Source organism: Odocoileus virginianus, chromosome 3, assembly GCF_023699985.2.
Source record: "Odocoileus virginianus isolate 20LAN1187 ecotype Illinois chromosome 3, Ovbor_1.2, whole genome shotgun sequence".
Taxonomy (NCBI): Eukaryota; Metazoa; Chordata; class Mammalia; order Artiodactyla; family Cervidae; genus Odocoileus; species Odocoileus virginianus.
The window spans coordinates 58,136,688-58,157,636 of NC_069676.1; the positions used below are offsets into that span (position 1 = coordinate 58,136,688).

Genomic DNA, 20,949 nt, shown 5'->3' on the forward strand with positions numbered 1-20,949 from the left:
AATAGTGTAGGAGCATTCCCTTTTCTCTGCACCCTTTCTAGACTTTATTTTTTTAGATGTTTTGATGATGGCCATTCTGACCTTGCTGTTGTTCAGTCGTGTCCAACCCTTCGCGACCCATTGGACTGCACCATACCAGGCTTCCCTGTACTTCACTGTCTCCTGGAGAGAGAGAGATTGCTCAAACTCATGTCCATTGAGTCAGTATACCATCCAACCATCTCATCTTCTGTTGCCCCCTTCTCTTCCTGCCCTCAGTCTTTCCCAGCATCAGGGTATTTTCCAGTGAGTCGGCTGTTCACATCAGGTGGCCAAAGTACTTGAGCATCTGCATCAGTCCTTCCAGGGAATAATGAAGGTTGATTTCCTTTAGGGTTGACTCATTTGATCTCCTTGCTGTCCAAGGGACTTTGAAGAGTCTTCTCCAGTACCATAGTTTGAAGCATCAATTCTTTTTTTTTTTTTTTAATTTTTATTAGTTGGAGGCTAATTACTTTACATCATTACAGTAGTTTTTGTTATACATTGAAATGAATTAGCCATGGATTTACATGTATTCCCCATCCCAGTCCCCCCTCCCACCTCCCTCTCCACCCGATCCCTCTGGGTCTTCCCAGTGCACCAGGCCCGAGCACTTGTCTCATGTACCCAACCTGAGCTGGTTATCTGTTTCACCCTAGATAGTATACATGTTTCAATGCTGTTCTCTTGAAACATCCCACCCTCGCCTTCTCCCAGAGTCCACAAGTCTGTTCTATACATCTGAGTCTCTTTTTCTGTTTTGCATATAGGGTTATCGTTATCATCTTTCTAAAGTCCATATATATGTGTTAGTATACTGTAATGGTCTTTATCTTTCTGGCTTACTTCGCTCTGTATAATGGGCTCCAGTTTCATCCATCTCATTAGAACTGATTCAAATGAATTCTTTTTAATGGCTGAGTAATATTCCATGGTGTATATGTACCACAGTGAAGCATCAATTCTTTGTCCCTCAGTCTTCTTTATGGTCTAAGTCTCACATCTGTACATGACTGCTGGAAAAACCATAGCTTTGACCAGATGTACCTTTGTCGGCAAAGTGACATCTGTGCTTTTTAATACAGTGTCTAGGTATCATAGCTTTTTTCCCAAGGAGTGGGCATCTTTTAATTCATGGCTGCAGTCAACGCCCACAGTGATTTTGGAGCCCGTGAAAATAAAATCTGCCATTGTTTCTATTTTTTCCCCCATCTGTTTGCCATGAAGTGATGGGACTGGACGCCATGTTCTTCATTTCTTTTGGTGTTGAGTTTTAAGCCAGTTTTTCACATTCCTCTTTCACCTTCATCAAGAGGCTCTTTATTTCGTTCCTCCTTGCTTTCTGCCATTAGGGTGGTGTCACCTGCATATCTGAGGTTATTGATATTTCTCCCGGCAGTGTTGATTCCAACTTGAGCTTCATCCAGCCCGGCATTTCACGTGATATACTCCGCATATAAGTTAAATAAAGAGGGTGACAATATACAGCCTCGATGTACTCCTTTCTCAATTTTGAGCTAGTCTGTTGTTCCATGTCCAGTTCTCACTGTTGCTTCGTGACCTGCATATATGTTTCTCAGGAGGCAGGTAAGGTGGTCTGGCATTTCTGTCTCTTTTAGAATTTTCCACTATTTGTTGTGATCCACACAAAGGGTTTACTGTAGTCAATGAAGCAGAAGTAGATGTTTTTCTGGAACTCCCTTTCTTTTTCTATAATGGATATTGGACATGTGGTCTCTGGTTTCTCTGCCTTTTCTAAATCTAGCTTGTACATCTGGAATTTCTTGGTTCACATACTGTTGAAGCCCAGCTTGAAGGATTTTGAGCATTACCTTTTAGCATGTGAAATGAGTATAATTGTGTGGTAGTTTGAACATACTTTGGCATTGCCCTTCTTTGAGATTGGAATGAAAACTGACCTTTTCCAGTCCTGGGACCTCTGCTGAATTTCCCAAATTTGTTGGTATATTGAGTGCAGCACTTTAACAGCATCATCTTTTAGGACTTTAAATAGTTCATCTGGAATTCCATCACCTCCACTAGCTTTGTTTGTAGTAATGCTTCCTGAGACCCTTTCTAAAAGAGTGTTGTAAATAGCATATGTATATTTGGGTCTTATTTTTGTATCCATTCAGCCAATTTATGTCTTTTGGTTTGAGCATTTAATCCTTTTACATTTAAGGTAATTATCAATATGTATGCTGTTAATGACATTTTGTTAGTTGTTAGTTGGATGTATTCCTAAAGTTTTTTTTTCCTTTCCTCTTTTGTTCTTTTCTCTTGTGATTTGATGTCTATCTTTACTGTTGTATTTGGATTACTTTTCCTTTTTGTGTCTGTATCGTTTGTAGATTTTGTGTGTATGTGTGTGGTTACCCTGAGGTTTTGATATAGTAGTCTACATATGCACAAGATTGTTTTAAGTTGCTGGTCTCTTAATTTCCAGTATTCTTCATTTGTACTCTCCTCTTTTCTCGATTGCTGGTTTGATATTAGATTTGTGTATGAATAATTTCCTACTTTTACTTTGTTTGCATAACAGTGAGCTTTCCCATTTTGTAATTTTCCTGATTCTTGTTGTGGCCCTTTATTTTCTGCCTAAAGAAGTTCCTTTAAGATTTGTTGTAAGGCTGGTTTGGTGGTACTGAATTCTCTTAGCTTATGCTGGTCTGTAAAGCTTTTGATTTCTCCATTGAATGAATGAAAGCCTTGCTGGATAGAGTGTTCTTGGCTGTAGGTGTCTCCCTTTTATCACTTTAAATATATTGTGCCATCCCTTCTGGCCTCCAGAGTTTCTGCTGAAAAATCAGATGATAACTCTGTGGGAGTTTCCTTGTATGTTATTTGTTGCTTTTTGTTTTTAATATTTTTTTGTTTGTCTTTTAATTTTTGTCTGTTTTATTAGTAAGTGTTGGAGGGGTTTATGGTTCTCCTTGGGTTTATGTCGTATGGGATTCTTCTGTGCTTTCTGAATTTGGTTTATTATTTTCTCATGTTAGGAGACTTCTCAACTATAGTCTGCTCATATATTCTCAGTCCCTTTATCTCTCTCCTCCTTCGGGACCCTAAAAAGGGAATGTTGGTATATTTAATATTATCCCAGAAGTTTCTGAGACTGTCCTCATTTCTTTTAGTTTTTTCTTTATTCTGTTCCATGGCTGTGATTTCTATTATTCTGTCTTTCCACTCACTTCTTCTGACTCAGTTATTCTGCTATTGACTTCTTCTAGTGTATTTTTCATTCCAGTTATTGTATTGTTTTCATCTCTGTTTGTTCTTTAAATCTTCTAGCTCATTGTTAAACATCTTTTGTATTTTAATGATCTATGCCTCCATTCTTTTTCTGAGATTTTGAATCATGCTTTCTATCGTTAGTCTAAATTCTTATTCCCTGGTGGCTCAGACAGTAAAGTATCTGCCTACAATGAGAGAGACTTGGGTTTGATCCCTGGGTTGGGAAGATCCCCTGGAGAAGGAAATGACAACCCACTCCAGTATTCTTGCCTGGAGAATTCCATGGACAGAGGAGCCTGGCAGGCCACAGTCCATGGCATTGCAAAGAGTCAGACAAGGTTGAGCAACTCACACTTTAGCATCTTTAAGTTCTTCTACAGGTTGGTTGCCTATCTCCACTTCATTTAGTTATTCTTGTGGGTTTTTATCCTGTTCTCTGCCTGGAATGAGTTTATTTTCATGTCTTAAGGGTTGAGGTTGAAGGCTGAGGGCTGTCTGGTTCATACTTGCCCTCCTCTTGGTGACTTGCCCTTGTTCCTCACATGCTACCCTTCAGACTGGGCAGGAGGGAACAGCTCCTGAGTGGTCATCTGTAGTGAGTATTCACTTGAGCTGCCTTCTGCTTGGGCCACAGTGAGGACAGCCTCTCTTAAATTCTAGGCAAACCCTACTAGTCTGCAGCTCTGGGAGGAAAGTCTGTAACTTAGCTCCAAAGCCAAATAAGAGCAACACTGGGTGGTTTGTCGGTATTTTTATATTCTTAACCCTTAACAGGACTTCCCAGCTGGCACTAATGGTACAGAATCTGCCTGCCGATGCAGGAGACACAAGAGATGCAGGTTCCATCTCCTGGAGTAGGAAATGGCAACCTGCTGTAGTATTCTTGCCTGGAAAATTCCGTGGAGAGAGGAGCCTGGCAGGCTGCAGTCCATTGGGTTGCAAAGAGTCAGACATGATTGAGCACATGCACAAGACCCTTAGCATCTCAGAGGTAGTTGTGGTGATGTACACAAGACAGCTTAAACATCCTGTATATATACAGAGAACATCTATAATAAGTAAAAGACAAGTAACCCAATAGAAAAACAGGACTAAAGTCACAGCAAGCAAGTCAGAGCTAGAGGAAACCCTTGGGATCATTGTATCTGAACTGCATATTGCACAGATAGGCCTTGAGGGCCCAAATACGGGGAGAACTTGGTCGGAGTCATCCACTGAGTGAGTCAAGGGCCTGGACTGGGGCTCTGTCTCTGCTGCCCTGTAGCTCATAGAATTGCTCTGAGCGACTTTGGTGGGCAGTGGCCTTCCACGCCCATCCCTGGGCCTCGAGGCAGTTGGGCTGGGCTGAGCTGCCTGTGCTTGGGCGGTAGGTACCGACGCTGAGGACGCGGGGGACGACCTGCTGCTGTCATACGTGAAGGAGTTCTGGTGGTTCCCCCACATGTGGAGCCACATGCAGCCCCACCTTTTCCACAACCAGTCCGTGCTGGCTGAGCAGATGGCCCTGAACAAGAAGTTCGCTGTCGTGAGTAAGATTCCCTGCAGGGCAGAGTCGGGTGGGCTTGGGGCTGGACTGGGGGTCAGAACTGCTGGCCTCCCGCTGCTTTTGCAGTTCCATGTGACAGCTTTTTATTAACATCTTTATAGCCACTGTCTCATTGAAGCCTCATTGATACCCAAGAACCCGGTATCTCAATAGCATCATTTTAGACAAGAAACGGAAGCTCAGGGAAGCCACCCCAGCTTATAAGAGGTCTAACCAGGACTTAAACCCAGGACTGTTGGCTTCCGGAGCCCAAGCTCTTCTCTTGAGGCTAGACTAGGAGCCCTGGACAGCTGGAAGAGGTGCCCAGCAAGGAGAGAATGAGGCCTGGTGCCGATGCCTCCCGAGCCACCAGCCAGTTATAGAGACCACGAAGGCAGAGTGGTGCCCATCCTTGCTCCTCACTCCTGGTGCAGAAGGAAGTGAACGCTGGGCTGAGAGCGGAAGTCCCAGCTTGGCCAGTGCTTTCCTCCGAGACTCTGGGCCCCGAGCCTCAGCTTCTCCATCTGCACCTTGAGGTCTCGGACCTGTTGCCCTGCCATCCTAGTCTGATTTCTCTCCCCTGCCCTACAAAGAGGAAATAAGGCCCAGAGGAGCAGGAACCCTGTGCTCACCCTGCCCTGGCCCTCCTCTCCCCAGGAGCACGGCATTCCCACAGACATGGGGTATGCAGTGGCACCCCACCACTCGGGCGTGTACCCTGTGCATGTGCAGCTCTACGAGGCTTGGAAGCAGGTGTGGAACATCCGCGTGACCAGCACGGAGGAGTACCCCCACCTGAAGCCAGCCCGCTACCGTCGCGGTTTCATCCACAACGGCATCATGGTGAGTGCAGCCCGGAGCCTGAGAGGCAGGACTTTGGGGATCTGGTTGGGGGTTTCTGCTGTCCCCTCTGTCACCTGAGGCTCCCTATCCCAGGGAGGGAGGATGCCTGTCTGCCTCTTTAGAGAGCGACTCTTATGCTTTTGTGACAGGATCAGGTGGAGGAACATTTTTTAAGAGGCCTCTAGTGAGGCCCTGGGACAGGCCTCTGTCTCATCCATTTGTTGGCTTACGTAAAATGTGTCTGTCCCTTTTTTACACACTGGGAATACTGAAATGCACAAAGTCAACAGAAGTCCCCACCTTTGTAGACCTGACATTCTAGTGACAGGAGACAGTGTATTCATAACTGTGTAAAGCATATAATGTGTAAAGTCAGATGGTATAAGTGCTGTGGAGAAAAATCAAACGGGATGGAGATAGGGTATGCTCAGAAGAGGAGAGGGCTTCCCAGGTGGCGCTAGGGGTAAAGAACCTACCTGCCAGTGCAGGGAGACATAAGAGGCACAGCTTTGATCCCTGGGTCAGAAAGATCCCTGGAGGAGGGCCTGGCAAGTCAGTCCAGTATTCTTGTCAGGATAATCCCATGGACAGAAGAGCCTGGCGGGCTATGGTCCATAAAAATTGCCGAGTTGGACATGACTGAAGCAACTTAGCATGCATGCAGGAAGAGAAGAAACTTAAACAAGATGGTTAGGGAGAGCCTTTCTGGGGATGGAGCCATGCTGCTACATGAGGCAGGGCATACATGGCAGGGAAAGCAAGTGCAAAGGCCCTGAGGCAGGCTTGTGTCAGGTGGACCAACTAACAGGCGACTATGGCTGGAAGGGACAAGTTGGGACGTGGCAGGAGATGAAGTCAGAAGGGTGATTGGTGGACCAGGTCATGTAGGGCAACATAACACCCCTGTATGGACTTTAGCTTTTAGTCTGTGCTGGGAGGGTTTTGAATGGAGTGCTCTGATGATCTGACTCATATATTAAAAGGATTTCCATCATTCTGGCTGCTAGAGGATAAAGTGGGGAGCCAGTGGAGGCTGCTCCAGTCTTCCGGTTGAGGTACAGTGGCTTGGCCCTGGGTGCAGTGCTAATCAGATTCTGGGCTCATTTAGTAGTTAGAGCATACAGGAACTGCTGATGAGTTGGATATAGCATGTGAAAGAGAAGAAGATTACTCTGTTTTTGACCTCAGCCGCTGGAGTGACTGGACAGTTCTCATCAGTCCAGATGGGCAGCTGTGGGAAGGCCAGAGTCACACCTCCATCCATCTGTCCACTGACCTCCTCCTTTCAGGCATTCCTACTGACTCTGGGGATGAGGTGGTGACAGAGAGGGTGAGTTCTCTACTCTCCTGGATCACATAAGAAACAGCTAAACCAGTGCACAGCCGAGAATGCCATGAGGCAAGTGCTAAAGCCAGGAGAGGAGTCACAGAGCGTGCCTGGGGGTGCTGCTCTAGAGAGGGACAGGGCCCTTGCTGGGCACACAGGCCGGGCTGCCAGAAAGATTCCCTCTTGCCAGTCCCTAATACCTTGGAGTCTGCTCATTTTGTACAGAGAAATATGAAAAGAGTTTACATATGTAAACTGGCAAGGCCGGGTGGGCTCACTTGGGGGACTGTCACAGGCTGCAGACCTTTGGTGGGGAAGACCCCCAAGGGTGGGGGCTGTGTGGTCACACGGAGGAGGCTGCCTCTCTGAGGAGATACCCTGCCTGCTGCCATCTGGACCTGGAGAAGCCATAGCTCCTCTCCCGCCCCATCCCCAGGTCCTCCCGCGGCAGACCTGTGGCCTCTTCACACACACCATCTTCTACAACGAGTACCCGGGTGGCTCCAGTGAGCTGGACAAGATCATCAACGGGGGCGAGCTCTTCCTCACCGTGCTCCTGAACCCTGTGAGTGCTCCACAGCCCTTGGCTGGCGGTGAGGAGGGGCTGCTGGACCGCCATCCCTGGGGGAGGGTAGGAGCAGGTGTGCAGCTGGGAGTTAGAAAACCCTCATTCCAGCTCTGGCCCTGTCCCCACTTGCTGTGTGACTTTGGTAGAGAATCTGAGCAGTCTGTTTCCTTTTATCATCTTGCACTTCTGTACAATAGAGTTGGCATTTTTGTCCATGTTATTTTTCCAGTCCTTGTGTGTGTATAAATATATGAATAATGCATATTAACATACATGATAAACTGAATATGTTAAACTATATATGTCTGTATACATTTATATATATGTACTGATATATATAATTTAAAAGGCACTTGCTATAGATGTAGAGTGCATTTTAAACTTTTCCTCTCTTTTCCTGGGCCTCTCTTTCTTTATCTGTAAAATGGAAATAATCATCTGTGCTTTGATAATATTAGATAGATATCAGGTGGTGGTGGTATCAGCTTTGGGGGGTAACTGTGTATTCCTTACGTTTCATGTACCCCCTCACCTTCCTGCCAGAAGAGTACGAAAGAGCACCCCCGCGTCTGCACAGGAGGTCAGCTTCCCTTTCGGGGCTGCTGTCTTTGGTGTCAGTCAGACTGGATTCACCGGGTGCGCCTAGTCCATGGTCACGTGGCGAGTTTACCAGTGGCCCTGGTGAACCATGGACTGGTCATCGAGCGGCACTGTAGGCTTAAGCAAGGCCAGTGGGTCAGAAGTGGGGGTGAAGGTAGTGAAGGAGGCTCCGAGGCTAACAGCCCCTGCCTCCCGTCTTCCCTCCCTGGAGCAGATCAGCATCTTCATGACACACCTGTCCAACTACGGGAATGACCGCCTGGGCCTGTACACCTTCAAGCACCTGGCGCGCTTCCTGCACTCCTGGACCAACCTCCGGCTGCAGACGCTGCCCCCGGTGCAGCTGGCCCAGAAGTACTTCCAGATCTTCTCTGAGGAGAAGGACCCGCTCTGGCAGGTGAGTAGGGCAGGTGGCCTGGGTACCTCATTGCAGGGAGGGAAGGCCCACCACCCACAGGTCTGCGCTGCAGGCACAGGCTCAGGGACTCGGTCCTCAAGCCCTCATACTCTCAAGTGTAAACTCAGGTGTACACTTGCTTGCCAGTGTGGGCGCTGTCACTTGTTCTTGTGCACATGAAACCTCCCATGCAGAACCTATGTGAATGCACACTCACACACAGCCTGTGAAAAACAGCAGCATAGAACTGTAGGTGAACATGGTGTAAATGAGTGTGGAAAGCAGCTGCTGGCCTGCCTGGACTGTCTGTTACGTCCCTTCTCACTCCAGCAGGCTCTGAGCCTGGGAAAGGGGACCAGTCAGAGAGCTTAAGGGACAGTTCTTCAGGAAGTCTGCCCTAATTGTTCAGTTGCTCAGTCGTGTCCCACTCTTTGCAACCTCATGGACTGTGGCACGCCAGGCTTCCCTGTCCTTTGCTGTCTCCTGGAGTTTGCTCAAACTCATGTCCATTGAGTCAATGGATGATGCCTCCCAACCATCTCATCCTCTGTCACCCCCTTCTCCTCCTGCCCTCAATCTTTCCCAGCATCAGGGTCTTTTCCAATGATTCTGCTCTTCGCATCAAGTGGCCAAAGTATTTGAACTTCAGCATCAGTCATTCCAATGAACATTCAGGATGATTTCCTTTAGGATTGACTGGTTTGATCTTCTTGCAGTCCAAAGGACTCTTAAGAGTCTTTTCCAGCACCACAGTTTGAAAGCATCAGTTCTTGGGTCCTCAGTCTTCTTTATGATCCAGCTGTCACATTTGTTCATGACTACTGGATAAACCATAGCTTTGACTGTATGGACCTTTGTTGGCAAAGTGATGTCTCTGTCTTTTAATATACTGTTAGGTTTGTCATGACTTTCTCCTAAGGAGCAAGCGTCTTTTAATTTCATGGCTGCAGTCACCATCCACAGTGATTTTAGAGCCCAAGAAAATAAAGTCTGTTACTATTTCCATTTTTTCCCTATCTATTTGCCATGAAGTGGCAAGGACTGGATGCCTTGATCATAATTTTTTGGATGTTGAGTTTTAAGTCAGCTTTTTTACTCTCCTCTTTTACCTTCAAGAGGCTTTTTAGTGCCTCTTTGCTTTCTGCCATTAAGGTGGTGTCATCTGCATATCCCAGCAATCTTGATTCCAGCTTGTGCTTCATCCAGCCCAGCATTTTGCGTGATATACTCTGCGTGTAAGTTAAATAAGCAGGGTGACAATATACAGCCTTGACGTACTTTCCCAATTTTGAACCAGTCCATTGTTTCATGTCCAGTTCTAACTGTTGCTTCTTGACCTGCATTACAGGTTTCTCAGGAGGCAGGTTAGGTGGTCTGGTATTTCCACAGTTTGTTGTGTTCCACACAGTCAGAGGCTTTAGTGTAGTCAATAAAGCAGAAATAGATATTTTCCTGGTTTTTCCTTTTCTTTTTCTATGATCAACAAGTGTTGGTAATATGATCTCTGGTTCCTCTCCTTTTTCTAAATCCAGCTTGTACATCTGGAAGTTCTCGATTCATGTACTGTTGAAGCCTAGCTTGAAGGATTTTGAGCATTGCATTGCTAGCATGTGCAATGAATGCAATTGTGTCGGAATTAGAACATTCTTTGGCATTGCGCTTCTTTGAGATTGGAATGGAAACCAGCCTTTTCCAGTCCTGTGGCCCCTGCTGAGTTTTCCAAATTTGCTGCCATTTTGAGTGCAGGATTTTAACAGCATCATCTTTTAGGATTTGAAATAGCTCAGCTGGAATTCCATCACCTCTACTAGCTTTGTTCATAGTAATGCTTCCTGAGGCCCACTTGACTTCATACTCCAGGATGTCTGGCTCTACATGAGTGATCACACCATTGTGGCTATTGGGTCATTAAGACCTTATTTGTACAGTTCTGTGTATTCTTGCCACTTCTCCTTAATCTCTTCTGCTTCCACTAGATCCATACCATTTCTGTCTTTTATTGTGACCATCTTTGCATTAAATGGTTCCCTTAGTATCTCTAATTTTCTTGAAGAGATCTCTAGTCTTTCCCATTCTGTTGCTTTCCTCTATTTCTTTGCATTGTTCACTTAAGGCTTTCTTATTTCTCCTTGCTATTCTTTGAAACTCTGCATTCAGGTGGGTGTATCTTTCCTTTTCTCCTTTGCCTTTCCCTTCTCTTCTTTTCTCAGCTATTTATAAGGCATCCTCAGACAACCATTTTGCCTTTTTGCATTTCTTTCTTTTAGGGGTGGTTTTCATCACGATCTCCTATGCAGTGTTATGCACCTCTATCCATAGTTCGTCAGACACTCTGTCAGATCTAATCCCTTGAATCTATTTGTCATTTCCACTGTATGATCATAAGGGATTTGATCTATGTTATTTCTGAATGGCCTAGTGTTTTTCCCTACTTCTTCAATTTAAGTCTGAATTTGGCAATAAGGAGTTCATGATCTGAGCCACAGTCAGCTCCTGGTCTTGTTTTTGCTGCCTGTATAGAGCATCTCCATGTTTGGCTGCAAAGAATATAATCAGTCTGATTTTGATATTGATTTTCAGGTGATGTCCATGTGTAGAGTCGTCTCTTGTGGTGTTGGAAGAGAGTGTTGGCTATGACCAGTGTGTTGTCTTGGCAAAACTCTGTTAGCCTTTGCCCTGCTTCATTTTGTACTCCAAGGCCAAACTTGCCTGTTACTTAAGGTGTCTCTTGACTTCCTACTTTTGCATTCCCAGTGATGAAAAGGACATCTTTTTTTGGTGTTCTAAAAGATCTTGTAGGTCTTCATAGAACTGTTCAAGTTCATCTTCTTCAGCCTTAGTGGTTGGGGCATAGATTTGGATTGCTGTGATGCTGAATGGTTTGCCTTGGAAACGAACCGAGATCTTTCTGTTGTTTTTGAGATTGCACCCAAGTACTGCATTTTGGACTCTTTCTTTGGCTATGAGGCTACTCCATTTCTTCTAAGGGATTCTTGCCCACAGTAGTAGATATAATAATCATCTGAAGTAAATTCACCCATTCCTATCATTTTAGTTCACTGACTAAGATGTTGATGTTCACTCTTGCCATCTCCTACTTCACCATGTGCAATTTACCTTGATTCATGTACCTAATGTTCCAGGTTCTTGTGCAATATTGTTCTTTACTGCATCAGACTTTAATTTCACCACCAGATACTTCCACAACTGAGCATCCTTTCCACTTTGGCTGTTTGCACCAGTGGGGACTGTCAAAAACTAGGAGCAGAAGCTTGAATTGATGGTCTCACAGTTCAGACCAGGAGTCCACAACCTAGCTTTTAAGTCAGTATGGCCTGTGGTCTATTTTTGTAAATTTTTTTTGGCACATGGCCATACTCATTCTTGTACATAACTGTCTGTGACTACTTTCAAGCTCCAATAGCAGAGTTGAGTGGTTGTGACAGACCAGATAGTACCCAAGCCTAAAATATGTAATAAACATTTCAAAAGATATACTGTACTTCATAGAGAAAGTTTTCTGACCTCTTGCTGAACTTTTAAATTCAACAATAGGAGCCTGTGAGCTCCTGTTATGCGCCAAGTGCTGGGGTGAGCATTTTTTAAGGTTTTGTCCGGGAGCAGGAGACTGACCAGAAATGGATGCTGCCTCCCAGTAGCTCAGTGTCCTGAGGTGGGGATGTGACAAGGACACGTGTAGTTACACTTGTCACTCAAGGCTGTCAGAGCCACACATCCATGTGCAGTAGGAGTCTGGAATCCGTTCACTGAGTCCACTCTTCTGCCCCGCCCTGACATCTCTTCCACTGTCATTTTAGGATCCTTGCGAAGACAAACGCCATAAGGACATCTGGTCCAAGGAGAAGACATGTGACCGCTTCCCAAAGCTCCTCATCATTGGCCCCCAAAAAACAGGCAGGTCTCTCCACTCTTGACCGGCTTCCCCTGATGTCCCAGCCACAGAATTCTGGAGACCGTCGTGCCCTGGTTCCACTCCCCAGTAATCTACACCCTCTTTCCCAGGAAGTGGGACTGAAGCTGGGGTGACCATGAGTTGCCCATCAGTGTGGAGGTGGGAAGGGTAGAGGTTGGGCATTGAATTCTCCTATTGTGAACCATAGCCTCAGAGAGCTCTCTTGGTGTCCTCTTGGGGGTTTCTGAGTCCAAGCAGAGAAGCCTAGATCCGATGCTGTGCAAGACTGCGCAGTGCCTGGCAAAACTGGATCAGGGCAGAGAGGACTGACAAGTCAGTCATGTCTGTGGTGGTGACACGGACACTGTATGGTATGGATGACTGTTCCCACGTTACAGACAAAACGCTCAAGGCTCGCAGAACTTGTCACTTTCTCTAACACATTAGTTAGGAGATGGCATATCCGGGTCTGGGACTCTGGTCTCTGTGCCCCTGAAATATATACTCTGAACCACCGAGCCCTGTAGTCTCTTCTCTTCTGAAAGCTCTCACTAGAGCATGTTAGCTGTAGATCCGTGCAGGAAAGGAATGGACTCTCTAGAGGGAGGGGGTCAGCCCTGTACTGTCGAATGGGGAGGGAGCGTGAGTGAAGGAAGGGCACTCAAACAGGAGGCATCTGGGCCAGATTTCTTAGCCCTTCAAGAATTTCACACCAGCAGACTGGCGAGTCTGGAACTCCCTTGTCCTTGAGTTCCTCCCAAGTGCCGGAGAGGACCCGAGTCCCAGGGCCTGAAGGCGCCAGCAGAAACCGTCGTCTTCGGGGTTTTGAGGGGACAATAATCAAGTGGATGTGAATGCCGGGGTACAGTGCTGAGAAGGATTCTGAGGTCAAGTCTTTATGATGAAGAATGTTGTGAGAGGCTAGTGATGTCTGCAGTGGATTCAAGAGTTCGGGTGCCCATCTGCAGACTCTGTATTTGCCTATCCTGAGTTTAGTGTGTTTCCCTCATGGTAGAGATGAAGAAACTAAACCCAGAGAAGAGAAGGGACTTTTCCAGTGTCTCCCAGTGAGTAACGGAGATCCAGGACCAGAACTCAGGATTTCAGACTCTGTCTTTTTGCTGGGGGCCTGGGCCCAGGTCTCACCTGCCTTCCTTCCCTGCAGGCACCACGGCCCTCTATCTGTTCCTGGGCATGCACCCCGACCTCAGCAGCAACTACCCCAGCTCCGAGACCTTTGAGGAGATCCAGTTTTTTAATGGCCACAACTATCACAAAGGCATTGACTGGTGAGTGGGTCTTTCTGTCAGCAGTGCGACAGGACGGCCGCCATAGAGGCTGCCAAGGAGGAGGTCTGCTGAGGCCACAGCAGGAAGCAGCTGGCGCTTGCTCACACGCAGCCAGTTCCTGTAAACAGGGACAAAGTGCAGCGACCCTTGAGTCATGATGTTGGAGCCTGCACACAGATGGGACACTTGATGAGGAAGCCCTTTGCCCCTTTATATTATTGCCTGGACTCAGGGAATACCAGAAGTCGAGTCCATTCCCTTCCTTGCCTTCATGAGTCCAAGAAGAGAAGAGGGACACGCCTGAGGCCCTGAGAGCTGAGGACAGAACAGGGGTTAAAATCCAGGTGTTCGGACCAGAAAGCTGGCCCTTTCCACTGTGTGTGGCTGACCGTGTAGCAGGAGGCGATCTTGTGAGCCCTTCAGAGGTGGCTCGTTAAGTCTTCAGGGAATCTCCTGGGAACGTGGCTGGAATTGCAGATTCCTACCAGAAGCTGTCACCAGAGGCTCCCTCAGGGTGTGGGTGCTAGTGGGGATGGTTTCACACCGTGTTTCTTGTTTGCCTCTCTCTCGTCTTTTCTGACCTTATACATGCGTTGCTCTTGTTTATTATTTTTATGTCTGTGGTTTACCTGAGTAGAGACCTCATGGGTGTTATTCTGTTTGTTTTTTTGGTATTTCTCTGTGTATTTCCATCAGCCTCTTTCTGTTTCTTTCTTTCAGTCATCTGTCAGGCAATCTAGCTGTCATTTTCTCTCTCCGATACTGCCACAATCTCTCATCTAAAATCCATTGTAACCAGATACATGATTGGAAGTCACCTCTTTATGGATTTAGAGAGACATAATATACTTAACAGCACCTTCACCAAGGTCTGGGGCAGCACCCATTAGCAAGTTTATTAATACATCTGTAGCAAAGTATGTGAACATTTATGCCAAGTAAGATTCTTAAGTCAAGGTTTGCTGCCAGATGGCTTTGCTACAAACTTAGCAAAAAAGCTTCTTTCTCAGAGTTTTCCGTTTAGGTATAACAAACAATGAATTGTGAACATAAAGGTGCTATTTTGTAAAGAAATTTTGGAAATGTGAGAGAACTAGCAATTTCTCAGCTCCACTCCAAATATTTTGTCTATAGGGGTATAGAAATCCCCCAGGCCCCCAGGTAACTGAATTCTGATAAATGGGTCCCTGGGACCACCCAGGAGAAACCTTGCCTCACAGGATAGAGTAGGGCTCCTATGCCCTTAACTATGATGAGCTCTGTGGGCTTTGGTTCCCAGAAACTTCCGAAGCTGTAGCTCCGTCTTGCATGAGTAGGTGCCCCTGGGAGGGTCTGGAGTGTTTGTTTTCTGAGGAGCTCTCAACCTAGAGGAGATCTCAGAGGACTGGTGTGGACCGTCACTCTGAGCGGGATGTGGGAGGTTCATGTGGGAAGCTGTCAGGTTCACCCATATGAGGCGGGCGGAGTTGGGGGGGACAGATGGTAGGCAGTCAATGGCCTCCCCTCCTTATCTGCTGGGCTACAGTAACAGCTTAGAAAGTACCATCAGGTCAGGAAGGAAACCCTGCAGCCTGGAGGCAGCAGAGGGCGTCCTTCCCCTTAGTGCTGGGTTTCCGGGTCAGAAGCATCCCCGCTCGCCCCCATGTGGCAGTAAGGGTTAGGGCCCTGTCAGTTTCACTCTGGGAGCATCCCATTTAAGAAGAAAAGATCCTCCTGATCCCAGGGTCTCCCCAAAAAAGGAACAGATTCATTAGAGGGAGTCTGCCAAGTGGCCACTCTGTCTCGGATCCCGGCAGAAGTAAGTCCTTGTTAGACTGAGAGCAGTGTGCCTGCTTGCTTTCTCATGTTCCACCCCCTAGTGAGCCCGGCCCTCCTGACTGCGTTCCTCAGGCCCTTCTCCTGAATCTTGCCTGTGAGCACCCCCTCTGTGGGCTTCCTGCAGGTACATGGAGTTCTTCCCTATCCCCTCCAACACCACCTCCGACTTCTACTTTGAGAAAAGCGCCAACTACTTTGATTCGGAAGTGGCTCCCCGGCGGGCAGCTGCCCTGTTACCCAAGGCCAAGGTCCTGACCATCCTCATCAACCCAGCGGACCGAGCCTACTCTTGGTACCAGGTGAGCTGGGGTGGGGCCCTGGGTAGTGGCCCAGGCTGTGTCTACCACTCAGCCACTAATAAATATCAGCAGACATTTATCCTGTGTCGTCTTTGTGCTCACCCTCAGCTAGGCTTGGTGGGTAAGAACAGGGTCCCTTCCACTGTGCTTCCAGCCCAGAGGAGGAGCCGGGCAGAAATTCATGCTGAATCCCAGCCAGGTTACCTACTTGCCCTCCCAGCTTTATCTGGGGACCTGCCTCTGACTCTGATTTTCCAAGTAGAGGTAGAGGCTGGTTTTACTTGCTGAAGTCAGGATTTGGTGAAAAGTAATCTGGGCTCATGCTAACTGTGGCCTCCTAACTGGGCTCGGAGTGGGGGTGGGAATTCAGAAAAGGACAGAACACAGGACCTGCCTTTCCTAGTGGAGGATGCAAATGCCTGATCAGGTAAGGAAGTTACCTAGACTGTGATTCGCGCAGGAGATTGCAACTTCTAGTTGCTACTTGACTGTGTAAGAACTAGAATTTCCTTTAATCTCAATGATCTGACTGAATTTTTTCTGAGCACCTTTCCACTGGGCTTATAGGAAAGCTTAGGCTCAGGTCTTTTGGGGGGGTTTCCTCTCCTACCTGCCAATCTTGCTGGAATTATGCTTATGCCAGGGTGGGAGGCTTCCTGCTGTAGAGCTGGTCCTGCTGCAGGCCCGGCCACCCTCTGAGCTTCCTCTCTGGGGCCTCATTGTGGCCATGGGCTGGTAGGAGGCCAGGTGCAGATTCCCCCCACAGACCTCTCCGCCTCCTCTCCCTCCAAGCCGGTTACCCTCCTCATCTGGAGTGCAGGCCTACTCTTCTCACGACTTTCTGTCTTCACCCCGACATTCTCCTTTTCTCTGGGAGAACGGAAGCCATTTCTCTTCGTGCCCTGCTGCCCCCCCCATCCTGTGCCCCGGCAGTGAGCAGTGACTGACCATCTGCATTTATGGGGGGTGGAAAGAGGAAGGAGAGGGAGGCAGAGGGAAAGCGGCCCTCGCTGGAGGTGCCCGGGTTCTGTCCTGCTGCACCCCCTCCTCTAGAGGGCGGAGAGCTTTGTGTCTCCTCTCACAGACAAGAAGACCAAGGTTCATCAAGCCGGGTGACGAGCTCAAGTTCATGTGCTGGCGTTTTGAACCCAGCTCCTCCAGGTCTAAGCCCCTGTTCCTTCTTCTGTCTGTGGCTGAGGCGCGATAAGAAGAAGGGGGGCTGATTCCTTCCAGGAGGGCCCAGGGAGGTCCTGGAAGGAGGGGAAGGGTGGTGGCCTGCTTCAGAGGGGAGATCAGGAGGACGGGGGCTGTCCCCCCACCCCTGGCCCAGGCTGTCTGTGATGCTTAGTGAGGGTGTGGGGGTTCGTGAGGGCCACCCCTGGTGAACAGGCTCGCAATCTCTGGACTTTGGCACTCTGCAGATGCTGACTGCCTGGGGCATTATTTCAGGTGCTTCAAACCTGGCATTTCCCCTTTCCAGTTCTTTCCCAGTCCTTCTGTCTTAGTCTGCTTGGGCTGCCTCAGCAAGTATTATAGATTGGGTGGCTTAAACAACAGCATTTTTTTCTCACAGTCCTGAAGCCTAGAAATCTAAGTCCAAGATTGAGGTACCAGTCGATCTGGTTCCTGGTGAGAGCTCCCTTCCTGGCTTTTAGACAGCCACCGTCTTGCTGTGTCCTCTTGGCAAACAACCTCTGTGGTGTCTCTCCTTACAAGGGCGCCAATCCTATCACAGGGGCTCCGCCTGCCTGACTGCATCAGGGCTTAGAGCAGACATTTGTATCTGCCTGGTGTGTGAACACATAGCTTTATTTTACTGTATTTATGAGTGATTATCTTTATTACCTTTATATATGACAACTGATTCTAGTTTTCTATCTGTGAAGGCAGTATTGAGTTTTATTTTGAAATACATTTATGTGAATAAGGAGTCCACATAAAGAAAGTTCTGTTGATTTGGCATGTACAGCTGGACATGGCAGAGACCACAGAGATGGTGTGAAGTGACCAGCATTTGGAAGCTCTGACTTAGTCTGACTCTCATCTTGCAAAGATGGGGAAACTAGGGCTCCAGGGGGCTGTGACTTCCCTGAGGTCAAAGGGTAATGACAGGTAGAGCCAGATCTTGAGCCCAGGGCTCCTGGTTCCAGCTTGGCGTCTTCTAGCCACCTCCTAGTTACTGCCCCAGAAAAGCCTCTCCCTTTGGTGCCTCCATGTGGCACGCTGACCCTCTCTCCCTGCCCGTCTGCAGCACCAGCGAGCCCATGATGACCCAGTAGCCCTGAAGTACACTTTCCATGAAGTGATCTCGGCTGGGCCCGATGCATCCTTGAAACTGCGCACCCTCCAGAACCGCTGCCTGGTCCCTGGCTGGTACGCCACCCACATCGAGCGCTGGCTTAGCGCCTTTCACGCCAACCAGGTAGGCCTGTCCCTGACCCTCGGAAGGGCAGCCATAGCACTGACTTGTGCAGTTAACTGAGGGCTTCAAGATCTTTTACCAGTGACAGGGCCAGAAATGTGGTCATTGGACACTTATGTCTTTGGGATCTTCAAAGGTTTCAGTGTTGCTTATCCCAAGCCCTTGTCCCATCACAGCAGGCTCTGTAACCCTAAGGGGACCCAGAAAGCCCTGGAATAGGCCCTGGGAGGGAGGGAGAGCCCAGTTGGAGAGGTAAACAGGGCCAGGTTGCTGAGGCATTTTAAGGAAACCCTTGGTGGGTTTAGGCAGGAGAGTGACATGTAGTCCAGAAACTTGGAGAGAGGCAGAGAGGGAGCTGTCATAGGGGCAGGAGGGAAAGGCAGGGTCTTGGTGATGGATTAAATGCTGGAAGAGGATGGCATCAGTCAGAAGAAGCTGGCAGAAGGCAGGGAGCAAGACTGCCCAGGGCTAAGGCACAGGGACGCCTCCTGTCCAAGGAGGAGGAGGAAGCACTCTATAGAGTGTAGGGTCCCCAACCCATAACCATGGCTGCTGACCCAGAAGACTGGGGGCCTGTTGGCCACTGGAGTGAAAACAGGTTCAGATCACATTCTCCTTTTTCTTTTTTTCCAGATTCTGGTCTTGGATGGTAAACTGCTGCGAACAGAACCTGCCAAAGTGATGGACACAGTGCAAAAGTTCCTTGGGGTGACAAACACCATTGACTACCACAAAACGTTGGCGTGAGTGTTATCTTGGCTTTTGAGCAGGGGGATGTCCTAAACAGGCACATGGGCCCAAAAGCCAGAGGTTGGAATGATTAGGAGAGAGACACAGATTAGAGTCAGTAAGTATGAGAAAGTATGCGTGGCCCTGAAGGCAGTTTAGCAGAAAACTTAATATGACTTGAGTCATATAAACAAAGGTATTGACTCAAGAAAAAAGGAGGTGATGACTGTGTTCTCTTCTGGTAGTCCTTCCGCTAGGGTGTTCTTTTCAATCTGGACTGAACATTTTCAGAGTGTTTAAGTTAGACCAGTAATGAGCAACTCTAATACCCACAAGGGTTTCTTAGCATTAGTTTATGGCCTAAATATAATTTAAGGAAAAAGATACTATAAATATTGTCAACAGTTAATTCTCATCACTTAAAACCCAATGCAAGGACACTGAGAATGCCCTCCCAAGATGAATAAGTGCCAGCCTGTGTTGAGGGACTCAGGGCTGAGGAGAGGCTGTCTTCGAGGGTGAATCACAGACAAGTGACACACAGCTGGATGAGGGAATCTGAGGAGGAGAAATAAAGTCTCCTTCCCCAGCTACCTTCTTCGGAAAGCCCTGCAGCAAGAATATCCCCATCTCCCTACTTTGGAGGATGAAGGTAAAAAAGGGAAGTCAGTCCTTTGCACTGAGGGTAGAGAGGAGCAGCAGCGAAGAGCATGGCTGTGGCAGCAGAGATGCCTGGGTGAGGATTCCAGACCCATTACTTCTTTAACTTTGGGACCTTGAGCTTGGGTCTTGGTTCCTTCAAGTCTCACTTTCCTCTATAGGTTGAGGGTACAGGTAATAATAATTCCTACCTCCCGAGGGTCACTATCTTGTAGAGCTCTTGGCTCAGTTCGCCCAGCATGTACTAATCTCAGTAAATGACAGCTGCCCTCAGCATCACCATGCCTACCCTGTGACCCATTCAGAAACCCCCATCTCGCTCTACTGCCAGAAGGAAGCTCTGTTCTCCTGCTGTCCTTATGCCCAAGAATCTCCAGATAGTTGCTGATCTGGGACTCAATTCTGACGTCATTATGCCTCCCCTCCTGGTAACAGCACCTTCTCTCCCCAAAATACCCTGGGAGGCTCAGCATGTCTTCAGATTCTGAAGGCAGTCTTGCTTTGTCAGTTCTGGAGTTTACTAAACAACAGCAACTTTCCAGTGATACACATACTTAAACACAATTGTAGATAGAGCATTTCTTGATAAAGATTGAATTTATTAAAAAGCAAAAGAACCCCCACTAAACGTTCTTCTCCTACTGGGTTCTCACCCCTGAGTTGGAGAGTTTCTGGAGGATTTCCAGGCTAAGGAAGGATGAAGGCTTTCCCCACCTCCACAGGTTTGATCCAAAGAAAGGATTCTGGTGCCAGCTGCTCGAAGGAGGAAAAACCAAGTGTCTAGGCAAAAGCAAGGGCCGGAAGTACCCGGAGATGGACTTGGATGTAAGTAGCAGACATGCTGCCTGTGGCAGGGGAATAAATGATGGGGGTTCCGTACTGGAGAGAAGCTTCTCTTTATCTGACACCCAGCACTCAATGCATTGCCTTGACATTTCTTGGATAGTGTTCTTAGGAGGAAACGTGGGCTAGGATTTAGCGACTCAGAGTTGATTAGTCAAAGAGTATTTCCTTTTGCAAGGGCTGAATGCTATGGGGCTTTGAGAATGAATCAGACATGTTCTTTGCCTTCAGGGAGCTCCTAGTCTAGGAGGGAAATGAGTCACACATGCCAGTAAGTAGAATACAAGGTAAAAAGTGCTTTGTGTAGTTAGGTATGCACATGTGTGATGGGACTTCAGAACAAGGATGTGCCATATGAAGCTGGATGGGTAAAGGCTTCTCAGACGAGGTGGGGGCTGACTCTGGGGTTGGACCTGGAAGGATGGGGTAGCATTTGGACCTATGGCATGGAAGGATGAGAC

At 47.7% G+C, this 20,949-nt stretch overlaps 1 protein-coding gene across 2 annotated transcripts in view; it reads left to right on the forward strand.

Annotated features, from left to right (window-relative positions):
• Positions 1 to 20,949, forward strand: part of NDST1 (N-deacetylase and N-sulfotransferase 1) — a 95,116-nt gene that overhangs the window by 64,923 nt on the left and 9,244 nt on the right. For both annotated transcript variants that reach the window (XM_020885135.2, XM_070465645.1), the window contains 10 exons: positions 4,626 to 4,780; positions 5,438 to 5,623; positions 7,387 to 7,515; positions 8,333 to 8,515; positions 12,334 to 12,430; positions 13,594 to 13,717; positions 15,660 to 15,834; positions 18,086 to 18,256; positions 18,890 to 18,999; positions 20,368 to 20,470. In XM_020885135.2, the coding sequence (XP_020740794.2) occupies positions 4,626 to 4,780; positions 5,438 to 5,623; positions 7,387 to 7,515; positions 8,333 to 8,515; positions 12,334 to 12,430; positions 13,594 to 13,717; positions 15,660 to 15,834; positions 18,086 to 18,256; positions 18,890 to 18,999; positions 20,368 to 20,470 (1,433 nt within the window). The remainder of the gene's footprint in view (positions 1 to 4,625; positions 4,781 to 5,437; positions 5,624 to 7,386; positions 7,516 to 8,332; positions 8,516 to 12,333; positions 12,431 to 13,593; positions 13,718 to 15,659; positions 15,835 to 18,085; positions 18,257 to 18,889; positions 19,000 to 20,367; positions 20,471 to 20,949) is intronic.